Source organism: Ascaphus truei, chromosome 10 (genome assembly GCF_040206685.1).
Source record: "Ascaphus truei isolate aAscTru1 chromosome 10, aAscTru1.hap1, whole genome shotgun sequence".
Taxonomy (NCBI): domain Eukaryota; kingdom Metazoa; phylum Chordata; class Amphibia; order Anura; family Ascaphidae; genus Ascaphus; species Ascaphus truei.
Window position 1 is genome coordinate 2,564,976 of NC_134492.1, and position 23,577 is coordinate 2,588,552.

Genomic DNA, 23,577 nt, shown 5'->3' on the forward strand with positions numbered 1-23,577 from the left:
ATGTGAATATCTATTTAATTCTTTTATCCAATTAACTTAATATTTTTAATAAAACATCAGTGTGCAACATTGATTCTGTGTGCATTAATTATAAATCCCCATTATGTATTATTGATCATTTTTTCTACACCAGTTAAACATTATCATGTAGTTCAGCAGTCTGTTCATTGATTTTCATAATCCTCTCAAGCCTATGAGTGTAAATATCAATTGAAAGCAGTTAACATTTGCCATATATATTGTGACTAATAATGTTTTCTTTCATTCTAGAGCTTGTGCATTTATTACTTGTATTCACTTCGTTTTTATATACATAAATGTTTTACTTAATTTTTATATTAGTTAATAAATATGTTGGTAGAGATGTTATATGTATTTTATAAACATTGTATAATATGCGATGCATTTTAATGTGTTTGTTCTACACGATCAGCTGCAGAATCATTATTGTGATTGGATTGGCACTCCTCTAGCCCCCCTTGCTTGTCCAATCACAAGTTCTCGTGGGATATATATATATATATATTGCTCCTGAATAAGAAATTACTATTCCCTGAAGTAGTTGTAAACTACAAAACTCGTGGGAATTGTAGCAATATAGTGCAATCTTTGCATTCATTTGGCCACACCTGAAGCACTGTTACTGTCTGCTATGTTTGCGGACATAGAAATGTTTTGATTGTTCATCTGGTGGGTCGCAGTATCCAGCAACAGTACCTGCGACATCATCAGTGGCCGCCAAAAGTTTGGCAAATGTAATCGGCATTTGCCGTCAGTGTGGAGGGACTCCGTAATAGCGCTCACACCACGGGAAGCCCAGCAGACCGAAACCGATACCAACTACATCAGGAATCGGCGGTTCGTTGGGAGGAGATCCTGGACATTCGCTCCGGTACAAACCGTGAGATCGGACGATCGCGGTGGGGATTAGCGGATTATGCTATTGTGGTAACATGTCCCCAATATGTACTGCTCTTTTGTCTTTATCCTGATGTACGTGCAATACTCACCTGCTGGTTGAATTTTTACATTTATATATACAGTACACCATGAGATTTTGCGCTGTTTTCTTTCCCCAGGTAATATATTACCATTCACACACGCCCTCAGAGCCCACAGTAATGCCATGCTCATTAAAAGTGAAATATTTAACCAAAGTAAAGTTAGTAGGGTCTATACTTCAAGGCAGCTTTGCAGAAACGGGCATTTTCATGCTTCTACTTGTATACTGCTAAATAACATGTATCAACAGGTCACGCTTCAGTTTGCATTTTTATTTTTTTGTTGCAAAATGCTTCAAATGTTCAAAAATCGAGCTGCTTTTTTTTTTTTTAAATAAAAAAAGGTTGCAAAGTGTTACCTCTGTTTGTGAAATTTGGCAAAAAAATATGAAATTTTACACGTTTCTTTTCAAAATTGGGTGAAAATGATCAATATTTTAATATTTCTAGGTCACATTCCTGCAGATCTGGGTCATTTGATCCTGTGGGTTATTTTGGTGCAAATATTGCAGTTATTCTTGTGAGGCGTTTTCACAAATAAATGCAAATGTCTTTTTGTGAGTTTTACATAGAAACACAGAATTTTATGGCAGATAAGACTTGGCCCAGATCCAGGAGAAGTGCCAAGCGTCAGCGCGCCGTTACTCCCGTTATTGGAACGAGAGTACAGGAGGGTTACAGGTTAGCGCCCGGTCCTGGATCTGACCCGTGGCTGCTGTAAAACTTCTCCACTTTCCTAATAAATCTAAATTAAATTAACAATATTTATACATCTAACTCTACTGCAAGCAGAACATGACGCAGGTAATTAAATAAATCTCTGCATTGATAAATCGACCCTCTTATGTTAATATAAAAAAATAATTTGGCAGGCAGTGAGAAAAATGTGGTTTTGTGCCAACGCACCCGTGGTAAGCACAAAGACTGCACAAGGAATCCTAATCCTTAAAGGTTTACAGTAGCCTACAATCATTTTAAGAGATTATAAACAAATGATACTGGCCGCTTTCATAAATAAGGGTTGTCAACTGTTTGAGCAGCTAATAAGCAATTTATTAAATATAACTGGTGGTCTCATTGGAAAAAAGGCAAATAATGCTCAGGAAAATACTGCCCCCTTTTCCTTGCTACAAAAATAAAAATCTGTTACCACTTTTTAGTTGTGTATTTTTTGCAAAAGTTAAAATGTAACATTTTGTTACAGCTTTGAACAATGACCTTTATTCCGGTAAAGATTATTGTCTAACAATTCTTAAAACTTAATGGGGCTTCTCTACAACCCGTGAGAAGTTTGCGCACTGCTGTCCTGCAGCGGTCTTTCCGTGCAATATCACCCATACGGCAACTTCTAGAGTAAGCCCCATAAAGTATTAGGGGCAGGATACCAGCATCGGAGACAAAGAAAGAGATGCACGTACTTGGGAACAAAGCTTAAAGTTATACGAATGTTTCAAATAAATATCTCCTTCACCAATCCCTGCTAGTAATTTAGCAAATCACTGCAGGAGGAGGGTGACCCTTTCCTGCCAGGGGCTCTCAGAACAATGTTTTACAGTGCACTGAGAATTCATCCAAAATAGAGGGGGATAAACTAACCAAGTACATAAAATTAACCATTTCTAATCAGAAGAATACCGTGTCTTCCATATCTATGCCCATGAAGCTGCTCTTCATCACACTTCTCTGTCCCAGACACAACCTCAGAGCCCCATTCTCTCGCTCCTTTTTCCAACATGTCCTCTATTTTTGGGTGTTTCTTCTGCCTTCTACAGTACATGTCCCTTGTAGTTGTATCCCAAGTGCTGGATAATCTCTGGCCCATGATCCTTGGAAGACTTGTATCACCGGCCATGTGGGAAAATCTCGGATAGGACGTTACATAATGTACACTTTAACGTACTTCACTGAATGTAATCTGAGACAGCAGCATGTAAACGTCTTTATTAATCACTTTATTCCAGTGTATGTCACCCATAAAGAACTTGGGGAACATGAAGAAACAAAGATGTGCATACAGTAAGGGGACTTTACACACTTGTGCTTATCTCACTCCGACTAGAAAGAGTATGAAATAAATATCTGTAGGTACAAACTACAAGCATTGCTCCTTCATGTTCCATCAGCTACCACAAATATAGAAAATACGTTACTAAGATGAAATAAGAAATGATTTTGGATCCCAATGTTTACAGATAAATGAGAAACAACGCATGCATTTCCCTTCCCAAACGAGGGCGTTCCTAAAAGAACCACACTGAAAATATTCACTCCACAGGTAGCACTCAACAATGAAAACTATGTTAATACACACATCTATCTCTCAGTCCTATAAAACAGCTAACTATACATAGTAATGGCTTTACTCTGTGGGACACGTAACTCCTTAAGTTCCAGCAAGGCATTGTAAATAAATCGCTTTACAATGTGCCCTAACCGCTTTGCATTTGCAATGTTGAAGAGGTTAGAAAGGTTTAGCTGCGGATTTTGCATTAATTAAGGATTAAGAAATGCCCCTTGGATATGAATGGCTGTATTTTATTTACCTCATGACTTTTACTTCAGTAAGAAGGTACACGATACCCGTGTTGCTGCCGCCACAGAGGTTTTCCAGCAGTATAATGTACTTTTTCCGCTAAGGATCTAACAGTAATGTTACTATATGCATTGACAATCAGGAACAAAAATAACTTGGTCAGTCTCTTTGGCTCAATGTAACATTTATGTCCAAAGTGAGGAATGTATTCTAGAAAGAACACCAGGAGTTTGCATATACACAATGTAAACATATCTCTAGCAGACAGCAGCCCATACGTACAGACCATTATTATTCCATATGACACTTTCTGGCCCATCTGGCCCATTGGCTGGAAGCGGTCTTGTGAAATAGCATTGCCTAGTGCAGGGGCTCAAATCCAGTCCCCAAGCCCACCAACAGGTCAGGTTTTCAGTCTATCCCAGATTCAGCACAGATGGTTCAATCAGAAGCTCAGTCGAAGACGGAGCCACCTGTGCTGAAGCAGGGATATTCAGAAAACCTGACCTGTTGGGGGGGCTTGAAGACTGGAGTGGAGCCCCCTGGCCTAATGAATATGGCTCATTCTTTCCACTATTCAGAAGAATGTTTGTGGAGCAGCGTGACATTTTCCTACAAACCCAGAGCACACGCCCCGTGTATTAGGCATCGTATCATACATACGGTGCCTGGTGCCGTATCATACATACGTGCCTGGTGCCGTATCATGCATACGGTGCCTGGTGCCGTATCATACATACGGTGCCTGGTGCCGTATCATACATACGGTGCCTGGTGCCGTATCATACATACGGTGCCTGGTGCCGTATCATACATACGGTGCCTGGTGCCGTATCATGCATACGTGCCTGGTGCCGTATCATGCATACGGTGCCTGGTGCCGTATCATGCATACGGTGCCTGGTGCCGTATCATGCATACGTGCCTGGTGCCGTATCATACATACGGTGCCTGGTGCCGTATCATACATACGGTGCCTGGTGCCGTATCATGCATACGGTGCCTGGTGCCGTATCATACATACGTGCCTGGTGCCGTATCATGCATACGGTGCCTGGTGCCGAATCATCCATACGTGCCTGGTGCCGTATCATGCATACGGTGCCTGGTGCCGAATCATACATACTGTGCCTGGTGCCGTATCATGCATACGGTGCCTGGTGCCGTATCATGCATACGGTGCCTGGTGCCGTATCATACATACGGTGCCTGGTGCCGTGTCATGCATACGGTGCCTGGTGCCGTATCATGCATACTGTGCCTGGTGCCGTATCATGCATACGGTGCCTGGTGCCGTATCATGCATACGGTGCCTGGTGCCGTATCATGCATACGGTGCCTGGTGCCGTATCATGCATACGGTGCCTGGTGCCGTATCATACATACGGTGCCTGGTGCCGTATCATGCATACGGTGCCTGGTGCCGTATCATGCATACGGTGCCTGGTGCCGTATCATACATACGGTGCCTGGTGCCGTATCATACATACGGTGCCTGGTGCCGTATCATGCATACGGTGCCTGGTGCCGTATCATACATACGGTGCCTGGTGCCGTATCATACATACGGTGCCTGGTGCCGTATCATGCATACGGTGCCTGGTGCCGTATCATGCATACGGTGCCTGGTGCCGAATCATACATACTGTGCCTGGTGCCGAATTATACATACGGTGCCTGGTGCCGTATGTGCCCCCAGAATTGCACTATTTGTTCCTTGATACCCTATAGTGCTCGACAGCTCTTACTTAACTATTGGCTTCATAAACCATACCGTAGTCCTATAAAAAACACCATCCAACCACAGTGATGGCCATTCCAAATGTAAATGAGACTGTGCAGGGGAACGTGTGACCGGCGCCGGCACCGGCACCGGCACCGGCACCGGCACCGGCACGCCTGGCTTTGGGACCCCAGCCCAACTCAGTTATAATAATATTATTTTTCATTCTTTTGTCATATTTTCTTTTAATCCAAAGATCTTTCTATCTAATAAGGTTACATGGTATTATTGGCCAAATGCCGTTGGTACTCATTTTTATACTGTGGGGGGATGAAAGGCAGAATTTACCTGACCGGGATCTGAACCCACTAATAAAATGACTGAGCTTGTCCATTTATATAGCAGGGACTTTTTGGCCTTTCAGAATGACCGTTATTGGCTGCCAGGCGGAGGAAAGAAGGCAGATGTTCTGACGAGCAGTGGGTGCAAATGGTCTTTTTACCATTTAAATGAATAATGCAAAGTCTGCTATTCACATTTGCAAAGTATGTAAAACAAGTAGTAATTTCTTCATTATACAGTAATAAGCACAGGCATCTTTCACCCTGAATTTCTACTGCTTTGGCACAATACTGCGGGCTAAAGCCAGTGGGTAATTAAACCTGTGGTCACGTTGTGTCCTGCTGCCGTTATGTATATGAATGACAATAGCCTGAGAAAAAACACTTCAATAACTTAGTGAATCTCACACAGATACCCAGCAAGCTCTCAGAAACCCCCCCAAATTACCGCAATATATATATATATATATATATATATATATATATATATATATATATATATATATATATAAAAGTGTCAAAAGGAGTGCTACTGGGCGTGGCTAATTGTATAAAACAAGAAACAAAGAAATCCAGAGCAACACCCAATGTGACAAAAATACACAGTGAAATACCTATATATCTCATGAAACATTGGATGTTGCTCTGGACTTCTTTGTAACTTAGTGAATCTCGCTTTATTTGACTTACAGATTTCACTGGCAATTGAGAGGCTGCTGCTAGATATACGCCCGTGTACAGGTAAAGCAGTGTGTGCAGGTAAAGGAGTGTGTGCAGGTAAAGGAGTGTGTGCAGGTAAAGGAGTGTGTGCAGGTAAAGCAGTGTGTGCAGGTAAAGCAGTGTGTGCAGGTAAAGCAGTGTGTGCAGGTAAAGCAGTGTGTACAGAGCGTAGCCAGAAGACTCACAATGTGCTTACAGTACATCATTTTGATGCTTGCAATGAAGCAGTGTCACAGCCGTAGGCCCCAGACAGTCTTCGTAATGGATTTAAATACTTAATTTCACATATTTTCTACAACTTTCAGAAATGTGACCTGCAAGTTTGTTACTTTGCTAAGCTGCCTCTAGTCCAGGACTGGCCAACTCCAGCCCACAAAGGCCACCAACAGGCCAGGTTTTAATGATATCCCTGCTTTAGCACAGGTGGCTCAATCATTGATTGAGCCACCTTTGCTGAAGCAGGGATATCCTTAAAACCTGGCCTGTTGGTGGCCTTGTGGACTGGAGTTGGCCAGTCCTGCTCTAGTCCCAATCGTTGCTGGAGAGTTCCGTGTAAGCTTATGGGAAGTTTACACTGAAATCAGAGACCATTTCTCATCGTGGCTTAGACCCAGAATTAGTGGTTGCATTTGGTTACCCAGCTCTCTCCACAAAAATTATTTAGAATAATAGTGGGACTTCTGTTTCAGCGTATTAGGGTTATAGAGGAGTCTAGGTTTAAGGAGGAAGGAACTCTTCAACCCAACGACAGCTGCAGAATGAGTATTGTGTGTGCTCCATCTTACAGAAGTATATGCCAAGATTGGCTCCTGCATACAAATCTTGGTTATCAGCAGTAAAGACATCAAACAAATAACAATAAACAAGTTCTCCATCCTGCGTGTCCTATCTCTGAGAGGGTTTCACTTTGTCCTTTGCATACGACGGAAGAGTATGCAACACATTATTTTCCACAATGACACTGCCCAGTTTCAGAGACGGGCAAGCTTCAAGTTCAGCAGGAAGGGATTCTAGCTGGTTTCCAATCAGTTCGATCTTAATGAGGTTCGTCAGGTCCCCGACCAGGGGGGGAACGCTCTGCAGGCTGTTTTTCCCCAGAAGTAAACACTGAAGCTTGTTGCATTTAAAAAGTCCATCTGGCAGCATCTCAATCTATAAAAGAAAGACATGGGGATCTTACATTGTTAGTGCACCGCTCCCAAGCCCCGTGCCTCGCAGGGAAGCCTGCACAGCAGCAATGTGCCGAGTGTAATGTAGGGGGCTATCTGCCAGCAAAGTAGTTAGAGAAACCAGACGCTAGGAAAATGCAGGCAAGATAGATCAATCAATACAATTATATGCAGTATGAGAGATGCTAAACACGTGTTCTTGCAAGCGAGAGACAATTCCAATCCATGAAATAATCAAACAGGTATGAAGATGCTGCTGGGTTATTTGTTGGGACTATTATTGGTATGCCCTCGGTGTGAGTTTTCACATGATCTTCTTAAACATTTGCACTTAGGAAACGGGTGGGATTTAAGCGCAATAAGAATGGGCTTATCCTAATGGCCATTGTATTCCCAGCATTGTCGTAATTACCAAGAGACAATCTTGGAGCAGCTCCGATGTAATCACTGGAACACTGCAATTACTGAAGCTACGCGTGACCTTCACATGAGGCAGTATGCGTTCTTTTATTGGTACAGTAGTTTATTGCTGTACTGTGTGGCGTTGGACTTTCGTGGCATGGTAGTGGCAGATCAGTATAACTTACTGGGAAAGCACGTTTACTAAATGTCACTAGAGATACATTTCATTACTATGAAAAACAAGAGACACACATTCATACAAATAAAGTTACTGTATACTTACACTGTTTTTTGTCACAGCAAAATATTGAAGATTTTTCAAAAACTGGATTTCTTCCGGAATGAAGGTTAAATTGTTATAGCTCAAGTCCAAAACCCGGAGCTTGTTACAAAGAAAGAGCTGAAGTGGCATCATTTCAATGTTGTTGTGATTTAAGTACAGCTGCTCTAGGTTTGGTAATGCCCCAATTTGTAGTGGGATATAAGCAATGGAATTGTACCACAGCTTCAGGCAGGTCAGTTTATGCAGGTGCTGGAAGCTAATTATTTCCTCAACCGTCTTAAAATGATTTCCTCTGAAGTCAATTTCCCGCAGTTCGCTCAGACTGAAGATCGAGTGCGGGATTCGTTCCAAGTCACAGTTGATCAATTCTAAACTCGCGAGGTTTGCCATTTTTTTTAAACTGATTAATATAATTAGTCGATCACCCTCATTATTAACAGACAGCTTCTCCAATGATGGTAACATGTCTGTAACCACCTGAGGAATACGGGAAAGACTGCTCTTCAAATAAAGAGATGTCAGATTCTCTAGATCCTTAAGGCCTTCAATATTTGTATAATTGTAATTATCAAGAGATCCTGCTATGTATAGTGCCTTTAAGTTTTTCAGGTGGAAAACCCAAGATGGGATCTTTTCCATGGCAGTGAATTTCAAATGCAGAACTTCCAGATTTTCAGCTAGAAAGCTCAGGGCTTGAAGATCCACAGTCAATGTTGAGTGGTGCACATGGAGTTCCTTAAGGTTGACCATCTGGGTTATCATTGGGGTAAGCTTGGCATCTGGTATAAGTTCTAATATCAGTACCTCTATCTCATTGAGTTCAAAGACATTGTCTGGCAACCCACTCAGCATAAAGAGGTGAAGCTCCACCTTGTCCTTGGAATTTCTTGTTAGTTTATTTATCAGCCTCTCTACAGTCCACTCATTGTTGAGGTTAATCTGTTTCAGTTTGTTTTCACTCACCTCTGACAAAAATATTGAGAACCGTTTTGCATACAGCGGATCATACTGGTCGGCTAAGTGAAGGATGAAGGCAAAGTCATTTTGTACGTCAGGAATATCACTGTAATTGCTTTTTTCTCTCACTGCCTCAAATGAATATTGCTTGAGGGAACTTCTCAGCATCCACCACAAACTATAAAAACAGGCAAAGCCATACAACCCCACAAGGAGTACGTAAAATGAAGCCAACACTTTGAAAATCGCTGCCAGAGAGTATACACATTGGTATCTCTTGTACCCTGTAAAGGCTTCAATATCAACTATACAATCAATTTCAAATGTTATATGCATCAAAAAATAAGACACATATGTAATAATTACAAGCAGTGCACTTACTTTAACTACAATTTGTTTCATATACAATCTGTATATGATATCCTTTTGTTCCACGTGCAGCCGGAACATCCGCACTTTCTCAAAGAGAGCCTTGGCTTGTTCGCCTTCTTTTTTGTCTAGAACACTTGAAACAACATCTTCCAGTCCTGTTGCTTCTACCCCCGGCTGCAGCGTTTGTTTGCCAGTCTCTGCATCTTCAGCACTGCAAGATGACGACATCAACAGATGGGATATTTTGCTTGGCTGGTTTTTGACGGTTTGTTCTGCAACAGTCTCTGACAAGGCCCGTGTTGTCCATGGGGAATCAAAGCATTTGTAAAGGATTGCTACGAAGTGCTCTAACCTAGAACTCGTGCTTGGGTAATGAAGCCAAAAATTGCTGCAAACGGCAAACACGATTGTGTGCAGAAACACCAGATAGGGAAAAAACTTAGCAAACCAGTGAAGCCGTTTTTCATAACATACTGCGTCAATGTACGCGTACTGCTGCCGGTGAAGGTCATTCCGGATTCCAATGGAGTGACTTATCTTTCCCACGGAGCCAGCTGATAAATTAATCTTTGTTATAACTTGGTCCAGGGGCTTTACACATTGATTGTCCACTTCCGCCTTACAGGGAAGACATAACATCCTGCTTTGTGTGAGCTGCAGTGCGCCTGCTAGAACAGCAATCATCAACATTACCATCGTGATGTAATACCAGAAAACGTCCCACCAGGGTTTTAAGATGTGATAAGATGTCTGAGCATCTGCCAAAAATCTGAGCTCAGTTACTGTTATCATGGCCTCAGTCAATGGCAACTGTATGGGGAAAAGAACATTGTTTACTTCCAGACTAACACGTGCGGTACTCATGTACAGTATATGCGAGCAATATAGTCTAAAAATATACAATTCCACTGAAATGAAATCACAACATTCTGGAAATGTAATGCCAACTACATCAAAAATAAAATGGAATCCCATCTGAAGTCCCCGTCACCTTTCTATCTGCTCCCTGTGCCAACACGTTGAGAGCAATGCTTTGGTTTGTCAATAGTATAATGAATATGCTGCATGTTACAATGAAATTGCTCACCTCTAAACTTCTAACTCCCAAAGCAGGTTCCTTATGGAAACCATACCAGAGGTGATTCAGCACACAGATATGCACCATGTCTGCTTACGTTAGTGCACTGTCATAACCAATTAAAGAGTGATCTTCAAAGTCGTGTTTTGTCCAATAGGGCTTCAAATAAGTTAGGGGGCATTAGTGATGGCAAAGGCACAATAATTATCTAGCTAAAAATTAGTGTGTTCAAAAAAGTAGGCATTTTTTATTGCCTCTAATATCATAGGTGGCACTGTTGCATTCAGCTGCTACTACTGATAATAAATAATAAGATAATCCATCTATTAGACTAGGGGTGCGTGAGAATTTTTTTGGGGGCGTGAGACATTTGGAGTGGGGGGGGGGGGCGCCACTCACATACCTGGTTTCAGTGCACGTCTCCATGGCAACGCGGCGTCAAATCACCCCGCGGCAGCATTTTGTGCCCGTTGCCATTGAGACGCGTCGTTGTGACGTTACATGACCCTGCGCGTAATTTTACGCTACATTTGTGATAAGTGGGGGCGTGACGCAGGAAGAGAGCAGGTAGGCGGGGGGAGGGGGGGGTTCGATGCAGGGAGAGCAGGCAGGGGGGGCAGCGCAGGAAGAGAGCAGGTAGGCGGGGGGAGCGGGGGTTCGATGCAGCGAGAGCAGGCAGGGGGGGCAGCGCAAGAAGTTTGCACACCCCTGTGTTAGACCACTGTCCCAGCAGCATGAGTGGCCATGTACAGAAAGGATTGCTTTGGGAGCTAAAGAGCAGCTTTGATAATACTCATTTAACATTAACTGTTATAAAGCGGTCGCACATGTAACATACGTACTACATGTAACATACGTACCACGTGTAACATACGTACCACGCCTCTTCTGCTAAAGACCGTATGAGAAACTCCTCAATCAGGGGGTCTGCACCTTTTAAAATGTTTTTGTCTCTTCATCTCTGCATTTACATTCATTCCGCATCACAAGGCGACGGCGACTCCATTCCCCTATTGTGAAAATAAAAGAGGAAACCATGAAGGACGGACAGAAATACACACCCCGCACAGCGAGTGGGATCAGCAGAATAAGGACGCGCCCCAAACACTGCGGCAAAGACACGAATCACGAGGGTTACATTCTGGCAACACCCGGACCAGCACGCACAGCGCGTCGCCGATATAAGGGTGGGATTTGCACACACACACGCACAGCGCGTCGCCGATATAAGGGTGGGATTTGCACACACACACGCACAACGCGTCGCCGATATAAGGGTGGGATTTGCACACACACACAGCGCGTCGCCGATATAAGGGTGGGATTTGCACACACACACACACACACACGCACAGCGCGTCGCCGATATAAGGGTGGGATTTGCACACACACACACACGCACAGCGCGTCGCCGATATAAGGGTGGGATTTGCACACACACACGCACAGCGCGTCGCCGATATAAGGGTGGGATTTGCCCTCTGGGCGTCTTCTGTCTCTAAAGGAAACCGCCTGGAAATGTTTTTGCGAATTTTGAATGGTTATTTTATGTAGGCTTGAATGAGGGGGTCTCCAGAGCTGAACCCCGTTAATTTCAGCTTAGGGGACCCCCTGCTTCCGGAGATACTTCCCTCCAAAGTAGTTGCCGATAGACACTCAATATAGTGTGCAGTACGCAGCACATAGGTATGTTACAGGCAGTCCCTGCTCCGCAGAGCTTACAATCTATGTTTTTGGTGCCTGAGGCACAGGGAGATAAAGGGACCTGTCCAAGGTCACAAGGAGCCGACACCGGGAATCGAACCACATTCTCTTTCAAACTCCTTGTCCAAGGACAGCATCTTTACTCACTGAGCCGCTCCTCCTCACTCGCATACTCACTGAGCCGCTCCTCCTCACTCACATACTCACTGAGCCGCTCCTCACTCGCATACTCACTGAGCTGCTCCTCCTCACTCGCATACTCACTGAGCCGCTCCTCCTCACTCGCATACTCACTGAGCCGCTCCTCCTCACTCGCATACTCACTGAGCCGCTCCTCCTCACTCACTCACACCTCCTCACTCGCATACTCACTGAGCCACTCCTCCTCACTCGCATACTCACTGAGCTGCTCCTCCTCACTCGCATACTCACTGAGCCGCTCCTCCTCACTTGCATACTCACTGAGCCGTTCCTCCTCACTCGCATACTCATTGAGCCGCTCTTCCTCACTCGCATACTCACTGAGCCGCTCCTCCTCACTCACTCACACCTCCTCACTCGCATACTCACTAAGCCACTCCTCCTCACTCGCATACTCACTGAGCCGCTCCTCCTCACTTGCATACTCACTGAGCCGCTCCTCCTCACTCACATACTCACTGGGCCGCTCCTCCTCACTCACATACTCACTGAGCCGCTCCTCACTCGCATACTCACTGAGCCGCTCCTGCTCACTCGCATACTCACTGAGCCGCTCGTCCTCCCTCGCATACTCACTGAGCCGCTCCTCACTCGCATACTCACTTAGCCGCTCCTCCTCACTCGCATACTCACTGAGCCGCTCCTCCTCACTCGCATACTCACTCAGACGCTCCTCCTCACTCGCATACTCACTGAGCCGCTCGTCCTCCCTCGCATACTCACTGAGCCGCTCCTCACTCGCATACTCACTGAGCCGCTCCTCACTCACATACTCGCATCAAGTCTTACACAGTAAAATACAAAATGAGAATCGTTTGCTTGTGCTGTGTGTTAGTGCTGAGATAGCTGGAGACATTATTAAGGACCAGGCCTGGATTTCACTTATTGCACCTGAAAATCAGACCGTTTCATGTAGGATTATGCAAGTGTGAAAAAATGTACAAATAGAACGTGCCTGGCACTGAAACAGGGAACTAAAAGCAACTTGTGATCAATGCAAAGGAGATCATTGTGACATCTTAGGGGACAAATGACAGTTAAGAAGCAATTAACCTTTAACAGAACATACACGGGGAAGGAACACCCTTATTGTCTTCTAAGTAGCCGTATATGCGCCCTCTCTATTAATCTTTAAGACCCACCTTAAAACACACCTGCTTAACGAAGCATATGAGTAGCACCGTGGCTGATACATATAGCTTGGCCCCCTGCAGACACTTACCAGAACTCCCTCCTCCGGTCTCTGTACATTCTTCCTAACAATTAGACTGTAAGCTCTTCGGAGCAGGGACTCCTCTTCATAAATGTTACTTTTATGTCTGAAGCACTTAGTCCCACGTTCTGTTATTTGTATTATTTGTTACTATTATTATTATATGATTATCATGTGTATTACTACTGTGAAGTGCTATGCATATTAATAGCGCTATAAAAATAAAGACATACATACTGTACATATGGAAACTAATGAGTAAATGAGCTCAATGTGCTAATGCTTGTGAAGTCCTTTAACGTGGATACAGCTCTCTAAATATGGATGTGCGGTCTCCGGATCCCAGCATGCCACCTGAACATACTCTGCTGACACCAGAACCTCCCTGTGGTTCCATCAGACCGACGAGCCCAGAATGTATCGGAGAAACATGGTCGCCACATACTTACTTTGTCCTTGGATACCCAACCAACTCATATTCCGGAATATCATCCTGAGAAGCTCTTCTCCGGGAGCATCTCTCATGGCGTACAGAAAATATAGATCTAGCAATGTAAAGTCCCACACAGACAGAATCTTGCCAAGTCTTCCATGGTGAATGTGTGTGGTCATATTACCCCTAACCCGAGTAATAACAACTACATGCTAACCACATATTAGTAAAACAATCTTGTGTGTGTTGGTGGTTAGAGGTGGTACCAACAACCACAAATAAACAGGTTATATGGTTGATCATAGTTAATGTTGCCATAATCCCATATCTACCCCCTGCCCACCCCACTCTGTTCCACGAGACACGGCTCATTACGGCTCCTGTCCTCTGTCACCAACCCGTGTAAAATAACCTTGTTGTGTAGAAATGAAAGCAGATGCACTGCAGCATGTGCATAGTAGCCCTCTAAGCCAATAAGATGCTTGTAAGAGATGTGTGCAGGGGTACATATAATGGAGACCGATTAGGGTGAGATTATAACTTGGCTTTATTGAGCTTGTTCCTTTATCCCGGCAAAACATACAAAAAAACAACAAAATAACAACCCCCCATCCCTGTGTAAGGGCTAACTGACTTCCCCAGACTATCTGCAGGACAGGAGGGATATTCCCATTACCAGCCTATCACCCCAAAGCCTCAGGAAGTACCTTAATATGTCATGTCAGTCTCTAGCAGGTTCCTGGGTCCTCTGTGTCCAGGAAATATAGGTCTCTGGGTGTCTGGATCTCAGCGCTTCTCTGCTCTCCTTCTGTCAGCCCAAATGTGAGCTAGGGAGAATCTCTCTCCTGTTTCGCACATCAGGCTTTTTACAGAGCTCTCATTAGTCTAGGTGGAGACGCGCTAATTGAGTGGCTGCAATTAACTATCTCTGCTGGATTCTCAGAGCTCTGAGCCTGCTTTATTTAAACCGGGATAAGTCCCTGTTACAATGCTCCAGTCTGTTCGAGCAAAGCACAGAATTTAGTACCATGGGATTCTAACTGCGAGAGACAGGACTCACATGATAGTTTGTTACTGACCCACTTTCATCAGCAGCCATGAAACATGTCCATTGTATGTGCCGCTAGCCATCTTTATCGCAGGAAGTACCACATTTCATTCTCCACATGCTTGCAAATTCACAGAGCTGAGACTTGTGACATCGGTCATGCTACCCCCCTCCCCAGGCTCACATTTTACTGTGACCAAGGGTTCGGTAAAAGTAATCTCCTCCAATGTAAGGCATTAACGCCAGAGGGAATGGATTTTAATTTCAAAGCAATAGGGCCAATTTGCTTCTCTCACTACAGCCATACACAGATTTAAATATTAACATGTGCGTAGATTATACTTCATCGTTTCGCCAAACTCATTCCAGTACATCTGTGATTAGTGCTAGTTTTTACAGTGTTAAACCAGTTACTTTTTTTGGTCTGAATTTAGATTTGTTTGCTTTGATTGATCACACACTGACATTTCCATCATCCCAGGTTGCATTATTTAACTTTTTTGTTTTAATATATGCAGCATTTGATTACCTTTAATGAAAAGTAATTACCTACGTTGACAATCAATCCAGTCTCCTGTGATCGATCGGCACCGTTCAGGCTCCCTGGGTGACTATGAATCTACCCTGTATCCAAAAAGTGTGTGTGCCAGAGCCTGCTACCGTATCCAAAAAGTGTGTGTGCCAGAGCCTGCTACCGTATCCAAAAAGTGTGTGTGCCAGAGCCTGCTACCGTATCCAAAAAGTGTGTGCCAGAGCCACTACCGTATCCAAAAAGGTGTGTGTGCCAGAGCCGCTACCGTATCCAAAAAGTGTGTGTGCCAGAGCCTGCTACCGCAACCAAAAAGGTATGTGTGCCAGAGCCTGCTACCGTATCCCAAAAGGTGTGTGTGCCAGAGCCTGCTACCGCAACCAAAAGGTGTGTGTGCCAGAGCCGCTACCACAACCAAAAAGGTGTGTGTGCCAGAGCCTGCTACCACAACCAAAAGGTGTTTGTGCCAGAGCCTGCTACCGCAACCAAAAGGTGTGTGTGCCAGAGCCTGCTACCGCAACCAAAAGGTGTGTGTGCCAGAGCCTGCTACCACAACCAAAAGGTGTGTGTGCCAGAGCCTGCTACCGCAACCAAAAGGTGTGTGTGCCAGAGCCTGCTACCGCAACCAAAAGGTGTGTGTGCCAGAGCCTGCTACCGCAACCAAAAGGTGTGTGTGCCAGAGCCTGCTACCGCAACCAGATGTGTTAAGCAAAAAGAGCAGGACATGAAAGCACTAAAACATTTGAAAAACAAGCATATTCCTCTGGCATCCTCCACAGACACAGCTGATATGTACCGTATGTGAGCTATGCTGCTCTGGGAAGAGATCAAACATGGCGACAATGAAATGATCCCACAGGAACACCAACAAATCACATGCTTATACCAATTCTGCAGTAGCCTAAAAACAAAACCAGCTGTACTGCTCTGAAACAATTAAACGTCCCATATATAAATAAATCAATTCTCTCTGGCTCTTCGGTGCTTACGGCAGGTTATTTAGTTAGCAAAAAGGTCCCAGTTGTAAATAGCAATAATAATTACTCCTATGTGGCACTGACATTGAGAACAGCTCACACAATCAATCTCTGTCAAAATATCGAAGTCTTAGTGCCCAACTCTTAGGCTGGGGCCATGGCGCCTTCGCCCGCGCGGGCTGTGAGGTAAGTGGGTGCTTTTCCTGGCCATGGTGCCTTCGCCCGCGCGGGCTGTGAGGTAAGCGGGTGCTTTCCCTGGCCATGGCGCCTTCGCCCGCGCGGAGGCGTCCGGGGGCTGTGAGGTAAGCGGGTGCTTTTCCTGGCCCTGGCGCCTTCGCGGGTGCTTGCCATGGCGCCTTCGCCCGTGCGGGCTGTGAGGTAAGCGGGTGCTTTCCCTGGCCATGGTGGAGGGGCCGTGGGGGGCATTCCCAGGGGCGTGACGGAGCTGGTTCGCCCTCATTGGGTGAACCACCCTCCGTGACCGGCCGGTCGCACCAAGTCAGTTTGAACTGATTTCTTGCGCAATGCGCGCCCCCTCCCGCTTCCGCGCGCACCCTCCCACATGCCATATAGACGCGAACACTGCCTTAAGGCAGTCTGTTCGCTCAGCGTGGGGACGCCTCCGCCTGTCTTTGGCAGCATGGAGGTCATTAGTTATTTTAGTGAGGGCTGTTTCAGTGGAGTGAGCAGTGCGGAAGCCAGACTGTAGAGGGTCTAGGAGAGAATAGGTGGAGAGAAAATAGAGCAAGTGAGAGAACACAAGATGTTCAAGGAGTTTAGATGCAAAAGGCAGGAGGGAGACAGGCCGATAGTTAGAAAGACAGGTAGGGTCAAGCTGGCTGTTTTTGAGTAATGGTATGACTGTTGCATGTTTGAAGGAGGGAAAGGTACCAGAGTAGAGGGAGAAGTTAAAGATGTGTGTGAGCGTAGGGGTTATAGTAGGAGCTAGAGGTTTTAGGAGATGGGAGGGAATGGGATCAAGTGGTAGAGGGAGAAGAGGCGAGCAGTAGTGCCACATCCTCCTCTGTGACAGCGGAAAAAGAGTCAAGGAAAGCAGGAGGAGAGTTAGGAAGAGGTGTAGGATGGGAGGAGGAAACAGAGGGGATGTTCTGCCGTATGGATTCCACCTTTTCCTTGAAATAGTCAGCAAAGTCCTGAGGTGTGTGTGTAAGTGGAAGAGCGTGCGTGTGTGTGTGTGTGTGTGTGTGTGTGTAAGTGAGGGGGGGTGTGGTGTGTGTAAGTGAGGGGGGGTGTGGTGTGGATAAAAAGGTAATGCGCTTACACCAATTAAAAAATGTCAGCCCCTAAGCTGCGGCCCCTCTTGTACAGGTCTCCAGGGTGCCGCCCGCCACGTGGCATCTCCTCAGAGCACTGACATTTTTTAAATGATTTAAGTGCATTACCTTTTTCTCAGTAATTTGGACATACTTGAAAACGAGAGGTAACTCTCAATGTATTACTTCCTGGTAAACATATTATAAATAAATAAATACAGTCATTCACAGACATTTCATGGACAGAGAGTTGGAAAATTGGGTGCAGGGGATAAAAGGGCCGGTGAGTTTCAGATTGAAATAGAACAGCTTTAACATCACTGAACGGCAGCAAACCACTCGCACCCTTTGGCTACGCCAAATGCTGTCCGTCTTTGCGGTGACACAGATGTACACTGAAGGGGTTCAGGTTGAACATTAGGAAAAAGGAATCCCTGCCCCGAAGACCTTACAATCCAAGTGGTAAAATTGTACAGAGACAGTAGGAAGGTTATTCTGGTAAGCCAGCGGAGCGACCCATTTGCTTCGTTAAAGAGATGCGTTTTAAGAAAGGTTCTAAAAGGTGGATAGAGAGGGTGCTAGTCGGGTACTGAGGGGAAGGGCATTCCAGAGGTGTGGGGCAGTCAGTGAGAAAGGCTTAAGGCGGGAGAGGACTTTAGATACAAAAAGGGGTAGAGAGAAGACATCCTTGAGCAGAACGCAAGAGTCGGGATGGTGCATAGCGAGAAATTAGGGCTGACATGTAAGGAGGAGCAGAGGGGAGGGGTGGGTATAGCCTTAAAAATGAGGAGACATCATACCACAATACCCTCCCTATTGTTAGGTTGAAATGAGGAAAATAGCATCAAATTATTTGGAAAACAAAAGTCTGATTTTGTAGGCTGCCGTAGCAGAGATAATAAAAAGCTTGTTTTATTGAGTGGACTTTTGTGAACATTTTGCAACAAGCATTAGCAGTTACTATTCAGTAAGTACACAGCATTCTGAAAAAATGAAAATCAATATATACTGAGAGATGGCAATTTCTAAACAAGGAACATTGCAGTTGCATGTCCCTGATGCCCTGCATGTCTAATGTCAAACGTAGTCTGGTACACAAGCTATTCTGAGGTTGTTTTTACAACCCCCTAAATAGGAGAAATGAGCCTAAAATACACAACCATAAATGTAGGACTGCTTATGTCTGAATTATCCATTAATAAGCCATCTGCAACAGTACTTATGTATTCTTTGTTCCATGAAATACATTATTTAGTTTTTTAGAGTATGGCTGTAAATTCTGAAAAAAACATTGCAATTGTTAGACAAAGTGCTGAATGTCCGAGTACAGGACTTTATTTTCTGGACTGGGGTATTAAAACGGTTAAGTCGATAAGAATGATAAAACCTCAAAGTTGTGTCAAGGAACCTATGTTAGGGAGTGGGTGTGAGATTTCCTTTAAGTTATTCCTTTATTGCACGGCACCAATTATGTGACATTGTGACACAGGATCTCGTGTGTACATTATTTGTAATTGTAAAGTGAGTATATTAAGCGCATCTATTTCTCTTAGAAATGTTTGCTACTTAAAATTATACGTTTCACTCGGCATAAACTTTAGCCAAAAGCTTGATTTGTAACTTAAAATCATGGCAGTGACTTTACATTGCGTTTTTTATGTATGACATCATCAGTGGCGGATTTCCCATGAGGCCCGGGCCGGGTGCGCCAAAATGTGGAAGCGGCAAAAATGTTCGCCCCCATATACTTGTGCCGCGCTCTGGGGCCTATCGGGCCTGATGTCACTTAGCTGTTGCGATCGCCTCCTTACCCGCCGCCGCCCTCCTTCTGAACCGCAGTGTCAAATAACAGCCGCAACAGCTGTGCCTGGGGGCAGAGGATTCTCAAACGAATACCCTGATGAAGGTTTTTACTCTGAAGGTCCTACACCCTGATTTAGGTCCTACACTCTGATTTAGGTCCTACACCCTGATGAAGGTCCTACACCCTGATTTAGGTCCTACATTGAGGAGCAGAACATTGGATTTTTTTGTATCAATGACTACCATGATATTTGCACTCCCTGCAATGTGCTGTGTGAGCTATGGGTTGGGGCTAATACATACCTTTTATCTTTCGCATACATATTTACTGTGAATGTTCTATTAGCTGGTAAATAGTAAATGGCTATTTAAAGCTGTAGCAATATCCTACTGTACATACATGTTTTTTTTTTTAATAAATCAGTTCTGTACTATGAGAAAATAGTTGTAGCATTTTAACAATTTTTAAAGACATTTTTAATGTATTCTAATGTAACAAGCATTTTTGTTTCTATAGCAACCATTTACAAAGTCATACCCCCTTCCTCTTCTGAGCCAGACTCTGGCTCTTGAGCCCTGCCCTCTCTCGAGCAGTGCACCAATTGTATCTAGTGCCTGCCTGGTCACATGATCTTCCACACAGAACTTTGCATTGTGGGTACTGTTTTACAGCAATAACTGAATTAAATAACCCCGAACAAAGCAATCGATTACAGGAGAATGGATCGATCTGTAACTTAGCTAATCTCTTGTCAGTGCGCAGATTGTATTTACGCACATATTGAATGGAAGAAAAAAAAATATCAACCGGCAGCTTGAACTGCAGCTTTAACACCAAATAGAAAATAATCATACACTTCCTAACTCACATTTGTGTTTACTATATATTGTTTGGTGGTATAATCCCCTGACCAACATACTGTACTTATATTTACCTCCAAAAGCAAGCACCAAAACATTGAAATACTAATAACTACATCTCATAGATCACTCCAAACTCTCAAGCATATGCAAGCAAACATGTCTCGAACAGTTTTTCAACCGGGGTTTCGCGGGGATCCCAAAAGGGTTCCCTGCAATTTTCAGGTCATTTGAAAATGGTACAGGCATACCCCGGTTTAAGGACACTCACTTTAAGTACACTCGCGAGTAAGTACATCTCGCTCAATAGGCAAACGGCAGCTCGCGCATGCGCTTGTCAGCACGTCCTGAACAGCAATACCGGCTCCCTACCTGTACCGAAGCTGTGCGCAAGCGGGGAGACTATAGAGCCTGTTACACATGTGTTATTTACATCAGTTATGCACGTATATGATGATTGCAGTACAGTACATGCATCGATAAGTGGGAAAAAGGTAGTGCTTCACTTAAAGTACATTTTCGCTTTACATACATGCTCCGGTCCCATTGCGTACGTTAATGCGGGGTATGCCTGTACTAAATATAGGAGAATTTACGATGCATCTGATCTCAGAGTTACTATTAGAGAGGGTTGGGGTTCCTTACAATACATCTGATCTCAGACGCGCTGTTCGAGAGGGTTGGGGTTCCCTAGAATTTCGCAATATAATTATGGGGTTAGTTAACCAAAAAAAAGGTTGAAAATCACCCTTTCCTTCCCCCCTCCATCACCCTTTCCTTCCCCCCCCTCTGTCTCTCATTCTCCCCTCCCTTACAGTCCTCTCTCAAACTCCCTCCCCCCCCCCATGTATTTCTCTCCCACTCCCCACTCAATAAGTTCCCTTTCTGGCCGTTTCATAGACACAACACACATCACTGCGAAATGCTCAAAGAACTAGATTGGTCATCACTAGAGTCTAGGCGCAAAGTTCACCTTTCCTGTCTCACCCTCAAATACTTTCTGGGCAAGCTACCCAGCTACCTGAACAAGCTCCTCACCCCTACCACATGCTGCACCTATCACCTGAGATCAGACTCCAAAAGACTATTCATGGTCCCAAGGCTCAACAAAGTATCCGGACGTTCCTCCTTCTCCTTCCGTGCCCCCCAAAACTGGAACAACCTTCCAGAGGCTCTCATATCCACCACAAGCTTAAGTTCTTTCAAATCTAAGGCTGTCTCACACTTTAATCTGGTCTGTAACTGTTTCATACGCTCATAATATATATTTTCTTTAACTGTGCACGCAATGTCTTGTATATAATGTATACCCTGCTCATTTATGTAACTGTATTTGTAACCATGTATTATTTTGTTTTACTCTGTGCCCAGGACATACTTGAAAACGAGAGGTAACTCTCAATGTATTACTTCCTGGTAAAATATTTTATAAATAAATAAATAGACGACCTTATAGTAATTTGGGATGGAGAGTTAAAGGATTTGAACAACATTTTGAGGACTTTTGACAACAATGATATGGGCCTGAGATTCACATTTGAGATTGATAGGAGAAAAGCCATATTTTTGGATTTAGAACTAACAGTGGATGTCAATGAGAGTATTATCACAAAAACGCATTTTAAGAAGGTTGCAACTAACAGTTATTTGCACAATACTAGCAACCGCTACAAAAAGTGGCTGGAGAATACCCCCCGTGGCTGGAGAATACCCCCCCCCCCCCCCCCGTGGCCAGTTTTTCAGAGTCAGGAGAAATTGTTCCCTGGACTCTGATTTCCTGTCCCAGGGGGGTATAATGGTAAACAAATTTGTCGCCAAAGGTCACGACAGGAAAATCATTCAAGAAACATTCATACAAGTTGCGCAAATGGATCAACAGAGCCTCCAAGAAAAAGCAGCTGTGTCCCTTTGGAAAAAATAGAAGACTGATGAGGGAAATGCAACAATATCCACTTTTGTTACACCATTCAATAATGCGGTGCCTAAAATTAAATTTAACCTCAATATCAGTACTGCTGTCATCAAGCGCAGGGGGGGCTTGGGCGTCCCAGATATATATAAGTATTATCTTGCAGCCCAACTAAAACAAGCAGTAATGTGGAACACGGATCCAGCCCATTGTTGCTGGATTGAGATAGTCACATTATGCCAAAATGCCTTCTCTGCAAGCATGCCTATGGAATCTGGATAGGGGAGATATGCAATTACACAAATTAGAATTGAAGGCGACAAGACAAAACTTGGGAGGTCTGGTCGAAATGTAAGACCGGATATGGGCTATCTACACCCAGCTCACGCCCATTTTCAATAATCCGAAATTTCCTCCTGGTTGTGGGTCCAGACTGTTTCACCAATTAAAATCGAAAGGAATCAAGACGATTGCGGATCTTTTAAGCCTAGGAAAGCTTCTGAGCAACCCAAATTTACGTGCTAAATACGAAATTACAGAATTGGACACATTTAAATATCTCCAAATTCGACACTTTATTCAAAAAATATCCCCAAAACCAGAAATCCCCCCCCTCACCAAGTTTGAGAACTTGTGTAAAGTCAATACTCACCAAAAAGGTCTAATTTCAGAAATATACGCTGAACTGGAGAAATCAGCGGACCTTCCAAATCATGACTATATGCTCAAATGGGCAGCAGATCTTAGCATAAGTATTGACAGAGAGGATTGGGAAGAAATTTGGGAAGCAGCCTCAGGAACTTCTATATGTACGACAACGAAGGAGAATATATATAAAATCTTATTTCACTGGTATCTTACTCCAGTGAGATTAAAACAAACATACCCTCTGGCATCCGATCTCTGTTGGAGAGGCTCTGGACAAAGGGGAGACATGTCCCACATTTGGTGGACATGTCCAGAAATTGTGAAATACTGGGCTGAGGTCCAAAAATTAATAAAAGAGGTAATTGACCTTGAGATCCCCATTGATCATCCATTGACCT

The 23,577-nt window shown here is 44.2% G+C and overlaps 1 protein-coding gene across 7 annotated transcripts in view; it reads right to left on the reverse strand.

The window, feature by feature from the left end:
* Nucleotides 1-6,787: 6,787 nt before the first annotated feature.
* The window catches only part of LRRC8B (leucine rich repeat containing 8 VRAC subunit B), a 62,399-nt gene continuing 45,609 nt past the window's right edge, over nt 6,788-23,577 (reverse strand). For 5 of the 7 annotated variants that reach the window (XM_075615582.1, XM_075615581.1, XM_075615585.1 and 2 more), the window contains exons 2-4: nt 11,440-11,589; nt 8,173-10,311; nt 6,788-7,470 (exon numbers count right to left, since the gene is read on the reverse strand). In XM_075615582.1, the coding sequence (XP_075471697.1) occupies nt 7,204-7,470; nt 8,173-10,311; nt 11,440-11,451 (2,418 nt within the window). In that variant the 5' untranslated portion in view covers nt 11,452-11,589 and the 3' untranslated portion in view covers nt 6,788-7,203. Of the gene's footprint in view, nt 7,471-8,172; nt 10,312-11,439; nt 11,590-14,837; nt 14,992-23,577 lie in introns of those variants that run through there. The other 2 variants (XM_075615584.1, XM_075615587.1) reach the window with 2 other exon arrangements.